General features: G+C 54.8%; 1 protein-coding gene across 1 annotated transcript; it reads left to right on the top strand.

Moving 5' to 3' along the window:
• Positions 1–1,308: 1,308 nt before the first annotated feature.
• LOC309446770 (coiled-coil domain-containing protein 42-like) lies at positions 1,309–5,967 on the top strand (the record flags this gene model as incomplete). The annotated part of the gene is made up of 7 exons (XM_082066816.1): positions 1,309–1,385; positions 1,699–1,804; positions 1,928–2,032; positions 2,923–3,123; positions 3,879–4,100; positions 5,210–5,368; positions 5,824–5,967. 7 exons carry the CDS (start codon positions 1,309–1,311, stop codon positions 5,965–5,967), a joined length of 1,014 nt encoding a protein of 337 aa, XP_081922942.1.
• Between the last annotated feature and the right edge of the window lie 1,759 nt (positions 5,968–7,726).

Genomic DNA, 7,726 nt, shown 5'->3' with positions numbered 1-7,726 from the left:
GGGCCCTGTCTGCTGCCGGGAGGGCTGAGCCCTGTTCCCAGGTGAGACTTGTCCCTGCCAAGGTCCAGAAACTGCTCCAGAAGACCAAGTTTAATCTGCCTGACCTGTCAGGGTGGGAATGGCCCCATGAAAACCTCGGGATGGACGGAGAAGAAGTCACCTGCCACAGGCAGGACCAATTTGAACCTCAATAATGAAATGCAGGCACGTTCACTGCTCCGCCTTGGGTCATTTGTCTCTACATGAAGCATCTCAAATAACAAACGGCCCCTTCCTGGCCCATACATCTCCTTGTTGTTTAAAGTGCCAGATGGATCTGGCAGCCCCTCCCCAGCTCCTACTGGTTTATAATGAGCAAGGGGTGACGTCTGCCTGAAAACAATTTCCCTGATGAAAGTCAGGGCTGAACAGACAGGAAGATTTCTCCCCCAGAGTCACACACCCTTTTGCACCGAGGCAGGCGTTTCAGCTTCAGTAGCTCACAGAAACACTCTTGTGTGTTAAGCCAGAGACTGACAGAAGGGAGCATCAAGGGTCAAACGTCCTGTGGAAGGAGCCGAAAGTTACCGTCCTCTGTAGGGTTTCCCCCCCTGGCCCATGAATACCTCCGCTTTATTTTGGGCAATGGACCTTGTTCAAATGCCTTGTTCGGGGGAAAAAATAAAATGAGTTGTTTTAAAAAGAGTTATTGTTTTTTAGTGAATGATAGACCTCAGGGCCACACAGGGAACCGTGGGCAGTACAGTGATCAAACATCCCTGAGGACGTACCTCGGTTTCCGTGTCTTTCCACCTGGTGTTTTGGGAGAGAAGGAGCAGACTCAGCCCTGAGCTCTGAGACCGTGGGACGTGGATGGGGGGAGCGCAGAAATACCTGCCCAAGACAGCAGAGACCACAGGGCACTGGGGCTGGTTTTTAGCAGAGGAAAAATGGGGAAAAATGAGAGGAAGGGAAAGAAATCTGCATTTGTTCAGATTTCCTTCAGTGCTGAAGGGTCCTGGTGCTGGACGCAGTGGTCGGGCCCCCTCGCTGCTGAGTGGGCACCACCCGCTTCGGTTGCCGAGGAACCACCCGAGCGCAATCCAGCTGCTCCTGGCAAACGTTCCGCACCAGCTGGGCACCAGCGGCTGGTGGCCACAGGCAGGACCGGGGCGAGGAAGGTCCTGGAAAGCAGAGGGAAGAGGCACCCAGGGGCCCATCCCCTGCCCGGTGCCGCTCCCCGGCTGGCAGAGCAGCTCCGGGGTGACCCGCCAGAGCAGCAGTGCCGGGAGGGCCTGGGCTTTCTGGGCCCTGCTGGTGGCTGAAGCGATGGCCGCCAAAGGCGAAGAGGACCTGCCGGCCTATTTCCTCAAACAGTACAGGCAGAACCTCCTGCCCTTGCTCAGGTGAGGGGACTCCTCCACCCACCTCCATGCCCTCCATCCTCTTCTCCTGTTTCCTCCATCCCTCCTTCCCCCACGGTGGCAAACTCCCCGATCTCCAGCACTTCAGCCTCCTCTCCTCCCTCCCTTCCCCACCCTGTTCCTCCTGTGCCCCCCTTGCTCTGTCAGAGCGTTCCCTGCTGGGGGTGCCACGCTGCCAGACGGGATCTGAGATGGTGCTGGGTTGCTCTGGCCCGTCATCCCACTCTGGACACAGTCCAGACCCTGCCCAGGCACCAGACCCAACGTGTAACCTTGGTGGAAACTTCTGTGGCAGGAAGCACAGGCTGACAGAGGAGGGCTCCCTGTCTCCATTTATTCGCCTCCAGGAGAAGAGGAAAGAAGCCAAGCAGGTGCAAAAGGCTCTGGAGGAGAAGCAAGAGGTGAGAAAGGTGGGAGGGTGCTGGGGCATGGTAGGGGTGTTGTGGTTTTTTGGAGGGCAGCAATGGGCAGGTGAGTGGCTCCAGGGGCGGGCGGCCACGTCACGCTCGCTCTGGTGCTGCCAGGCCTTCAAGGAGAAGATGGCCGACATGGCCCAGCGGTGGAGGGAACTCCATGCCAAGGAGGACCAGCTGAAAACCTACATGGAGAAATCTATGAGGAGGTTAAAGGTACGCCTGGCCCTGATCAGCTCCTCTGACGTGACCCTGAGCCACAGCGCCACCTTCTCCCCTCCCCTGGGAGACTGTCTCGGGCCAGCACTTGTGTCCAAGCCTCCCCTGAGCCTGGAGGGGTGAGGAACAGGACTGGCAGGGCATGGGGGTTTGTGCTACAGATGCGGAAAGCCCTGATAGCGCTTTGGCAGCAGAGAGCTTGTCCAGTACCAGTGTGATCTCCTGAGGGCCCCAAACATCCCCCAAGGAGGATCTCAGCCTGTCCCCATTGTTGACACGCAGGTGACTCCCAAGGGCAGATCCCAGTAGGTCTGAAAATCAGAGTTCTGTCCCAGGTGCCTGTCTCCAAGAGCAAAGGGTCAGTGCAAGAGGGGTGGCCATGTGGCGTGGGGGAGTAATTTAGGGTTCTGCTTACTGCAGAACAATGCTTAGATTTCCCAAAGAGAAGTGCGACTTGAAAGAGTTCGGTGGCAGGTTCACTCTGTTATTTACTGCCTGGGGAAATATGTCAAGCCGAATGCTGCTGACCTTCTCTCCAGGAGCCTGTACCCTGATAACCGTTCACTGCGGAGTCTGTGTCTTGAGCTCCAGAGGTGAACTTTGAGGCGAGGCCGTATCCGTCACAGTGCAAACTCTCAGGATTCTTCTCTCCCTGATAACAGTTTGCTCCAGAGTCTGCATTTTGGAGCTCTGGAAGCAAAGTTTCAGGGCAGGCCTGTACCACACCACGTTAAACAGGGAGTGAGGATGTTCCCAGGGGTGCTGCAGCACTGGTCTGTCCCCTGTCAGTGTTTCTCCTCCCAGTGCTGCTGGCTGACCCAGCTCCATCTTCCCTTGCCTTCCTTTCCTTCTGTGTGTGTGTGTATTGGTGGGGGAAACATCACTAGGAAGATGATAAGCTGCGAGTCCAAGCTCTGAAGAAAGCCGTGAGAGAAAGAGAGGAGAAAACACAAAAGGAGATGGAGCTTTTGAGGGCTAAGAAGAAACTGGAAGCCCTGAAAAAGGAACACGAGAAGCTGAGCAAGGAAATGCAGAAGTACTCAATCTTCAAAAAATATCTGGAGGATGTGGTGAAGATCTCACCAAAGGTGAGTCTGGACATGAGAGAGACAGATCATGGCCTCAGGGAGGGCTTTATGTGGATGTTAAACCTGGAGGAGATAAGGCAAGTGCAGGGAAATCACGACACTTGGTCAAACCCAGAGACCTCAGGTGGGATGGGAGGAGGTTCCCTGCAAGCGAGGTGAGCCAAGGGGACCAGAGTGAGGGGAGGAAAAGCAGAGAAGGAGATGAAGGCTTGAGAAAAACAAAGAAAAAGTGTTATAAGGGGGAAAGGCACAGAGCTGAGGGGAATGGGGACCCCTTTGTGTCACTGTTTCATGTGACATGGATGGTTTGGGGCAAGTGCAAAGCTGCCCGAGAATGGGAGCCCAGGCAGCTGTCAGAAAAGCTGTGGCTCTCTCAAGGGTGTCCGGGCGTCCCTCCCTGCATCGCTCACACTCCTGCGGTCCGGCTGCCCCACTCCCATGGCTGGGTGACCTGGCGCTGGCAGCTGCAGTTGTGCTTTGTTTCCTCTCAGAGCACTTCTCACCTGGGCAGTGGTTCAACATCTCCCCTTGCTGCTGGCAGTGGCAGCTCTGGGACCGGCACAATGGGGTGTCATCAAACAGGGAATGTGGCAACGCTCACAAACCAGCTGGGGCAACAGGCTCGCCAAGAGGGGAAGATATTTCAGCTGGGGGGGGTGTTGTCCCTGGTCAGGACAGGGTGCCAAACAGCATGAGACTTGCAGTCATGAGGGGAGGGCAGGGGGATTACTAAACCCAGGATCCTTGTGCTGCAGTTTGAGGACATCCAGGACGTCATTTCCCGCTACAAGCTGCTGCTGAGGATGCGCAAGGACCTGCAGCAGTCACAAGAGAAGGACAAGGAAATGATTAAGCAAACCGAGGTGCTCCTGGATCAGTACGAGGCAGAGAAAGAAGCCGAGACCCTGCAGTACCAAAATGAGCTGGAGCAGCTCCAACAATGTTTTGCACAGGCTCAAAGTGATGTCCGCTTCTGGGTGAGGAACTGCGGGATGGGCGGGGGAAGATCTACAAGGCCTGGCTGTGTTAAGCCACAGGGTCATGGCAAGGCACAGTAGCAGACTTTGTAATTGGAGGCGATGCCTCATTTCATCCCTGCAGGGGGCTGCAGAAGGACAAATGACAGACAGGCCTGGAGCAGGTTATGTCAGGGGTTAAAACAAGGCCCTCACAAAACCGCCGGGATCTTTCCCTTCTTGTTTGAACTCACAGTCAAAGGAGATCGGCTACCCAGGCTTGGGGGAGGTTTGCCTTGGCACAAAACCCAAGCATGCTCCATCACATGCCTGTTGGGTTTGTGTAGCCCGGTCAGACTCATTTCCATTCACCATTCCTTGCAGCATCATCCCTGTAATGGGGCTTCAGTGTGGAACATCTCGTGGTCTCCACTGTTCATGGCTCGGGCCTCAGAGTGAAGCTGGTTTTGCTGATTTGTTATTTGTTTTCATCCTTTGCACAGCACCTGCACACCAGGGCTCGGCCCTTCTCCTCCCGCCTTACCAGTCCAAAAATGACCAAACTGGTGGTCATCTGGGCTGTAACAAGGCACATCAATGTGTAGAAATGCCCGCAGCCCTGCTGGCCTCTGTTCCCTCTGCATCACTCTGAGGGGGCCTTGCCAAATTCCCTTCCTGGATACTCCCAGCTGCAGGAGTTGAGTCCCACCAGGCAAAGCTGGAAAGCGCCTGGTCCGGGCGGGTGGTGGTGGGATGTGCTGCCCCCAGGGTGTCAACTATCGGGGTATCTGGAGGACCCGCTAGAATGAGGAGTGCAGGAGCTGGCAGAGAGATGGGGCTGCTCGAGGAGCAGCTGTGGTAGCTCCTGGATCTGCTTCCACCACACCAAGCTGAACCACCTCCAGCATAGCCCTGGGCAAGGACAGGTTCTTCCTAGCAAAACAAAGGAGTGTGGAAGCCAGGGTCTCCAGCACTGAAGCAGCATCTTTGCTGGGATATATCACCATGCTGTGTGTCTCTCCTTCTCCTTCTCCTTCTCCTTCTCCTTCTCCTTCTCCTTCTCCTTCTCCTTCTCCTTCTCCTTCTCCTTCTCCTTCTCCTTCTCCTTCTCCTTCTCCTCCCCTCCTCAGACTGCTCGCTGGGCCGACATCCAGAACAGGAATGCCAGGAATGCCCTCATGCTGACGACTATGAAGATGGCCATCCACAACCTCTTCCAGTGCGTGAACACGGAGCTGAAAGCAAAAGTGAATGTGCCGGAGGATGACAGCCTCAGACAGCTGGACATGGTAGAGCCAAGCCAGACCCCCCTCCCTGCCCAGAAAGAGGAGCAGTAATGACCCTCAGCTGCCCAAAGGGAGGGGAAAGCCCAGAGAAATCAAGGTGCCCAACAGACACTTTCCGTTCCACCTGGGCTGTCTCTTGGGCACGGGGAATGGGCGGAGGACACCAGGCAAACCTGTCTCATCCCGGGAGGCAGAGCAGGGGGTGGGTGCCTGTTGGGAGCTGGGCAGGCTGGGGCAGGGGGTGCAGATCCACCCATGGCCACAGTCTGGCTTCATTCACCCCTCTGACTCACCTGTAAAAGCCCATTCTGGTGGTGCAGATCCAGCAGGGCAATTGCCTTTATCCTCCTGCTCACTTTGGTTGGTGAAATTTGCACTCCAAAAGGGCCAATGGGCTCCTCTCTGCCTCCTGTTCCCACCCCTGCTCTGACCTCTACCATCTCTCTTCCCTACCTTAGATTCAGCAGTCTGTCCTAGGCCTCAAAGACATCGTTACGGAGGTGAAACGAAGGACATGGAGAGCCACTGGCGAGCAGCTAAACACGAGCATTAAGGGCAAGAGGAGGACAGAGAGCCCTATGGGTGTTGTGTTACGTCCGTGAAGGTTCAAAACCTTCCTAGCTCTTTTGTCCTGCCCAGTTGCTGAGTCCCTTTCATACTATTAAAATAACCAAAGATTTTGAAGTGTCTGTCTGTTTCCTGGGAGGGTTGGAAGCATCAGAGCATCTTCACCCCAGAGGCCATGGGGTGCCTTTTCTGGCAGGTGGGATTCTGGTTGCAGGGGACAGTATCCCAGCAAAGCAGGCAAAATAGGGAGAGCAGGCCGGGACAGGAGTAGAGTTTCAAATCAGCATTAGTGCTGGTGTTCACATTCGGACCTTCCACCCAGACTAAGCTCTGAGATGTTTAAGAGGGACGTCACAGCAGGGTGGGGGCTGGTGCTTTGGAAGAGCTTCAGAGATCTTCCACCACCACACCCAGCACATCTACAGATGTGGATTTTGCTGCACAGCCATGTGCTGCGTACTGAAACTCACCTTCCCCCTCAGGATGTTGGAAAGTGTGGAGAATGGATATAGGTGAAGGTTGAACCAGCCAGGCGGGTGTACCAAGCATGTGGCTGTTCATGGTGAGTGCTGACCTGACGAATGCAAAACAAGAGGCCTAAAAACGGCTCTGGAGTCGCACTGTGGAGTTCAGGCTGGGCTCAGAGTCTGTTAGGGAGGACATTTGAATGGACCAAAGACGCAATGACATAAGCTTACAGATTTGTGCATCAAAGAGACCATTGATCACATACTTGCTCCCTTCTCTCCAGTGGTTTTTCCTGTCCTGAGCCCAGAGAAGTGGATTCAGCTAATGCATCCTCCAGGAAAGTCTGAGTGCAGCTGGTCTGTGTTTATAATGCCTGGAGGCTGCTCAGGCACCTGATCCCTTTGAGAGTGAGGAAGACACAGATTAATCCCCTCCCTTCCCCAAATCTGCGCTTTCGTGAGCGACAAGGAAAAGAGATGTACTGCAGGGCTGGTGCTGCTGCTCGGTGGGGCAGCAGAGGAAGGGGGAGTTCAGGGTGGGAGCACTGGGTGCAGAGTCAACTGAGGACATTCCCTCTGTGTCTTTGCTGTCACTTTCTCTACAGGCTCGAATTGATAGGAATAAAGTCAATTAGAAACACGGTACTTTGGTTCAGGCCTCAGCAAGATCTCATCCTGGAAACCCAATTTCCCTCGAGCCTCTTGAGCTCAGCCCCATGTTGGGCCACTGAAGCTCAGCGAGTTACCACCCATCAGCAGAAAAATGACCCTGTGCAGTGTGATGCCCGTGCAGAAGAAAACAATAGTGAAAACCTTTGTTGCAGAGGCAAGGGCAGTAATTGTTTCTCAGCTGCTATATGTGGAAGCGGAGCTCATTTCTTTCTGAAACCTTGACATGTAAGTGCAGTGTGGGCCACGACATGTCTCGTGTTCTTCTGAATAGATCCCCGGAGCAGTGGGAGATGAGTGACAGTTTGCACTTCAGCTGGCCAGGAAAAGTAAAGGCTGATGCAACTTTCTGCAGCCACCATGTGCCTACACTTTAATGATTACACTGTATTCAGTCTGTAAAGCGGGGATAATAACTGCCAGGGAGGGGCAGAGTGGGCTGCTCCTCAAGGGAAGGCGCTGAGGTGCCAGCAAAGCAGGCAGGAGGATGTCCCCGCCGATGGGATGCAGCCCCGTGGTACACGAGCAAGAGCAGAGAGGTTCAGCTGATGCCTCTAGTGACCAGTAACAGAGCCCAGGGAACGGCAGAAGATGGGCCAGCGGAAGGTCAGGTTGAACATGAGGAAAAGGTTCTTCACCCAGAGGTGCTGGACACTGA

The sequence above is a fragment of the Streptopelia decaocto genome (genome assembly GCF_964273445.1).
Source record: "Streptopelia decaocto genome assembly, chromosome: 16".
Classification (NCBI taxonomy): Eukaryota; Metazoa; Chordata; class Aves; order Columbiformes; family Columbidae; genus Streptopelia; species Streptopelia decaocto.
The sequence above is the reverse complement of the archived record's forward strand: the minus strand, read 5'-3'. Positions and strand labels throughout refer to the sequence as shown.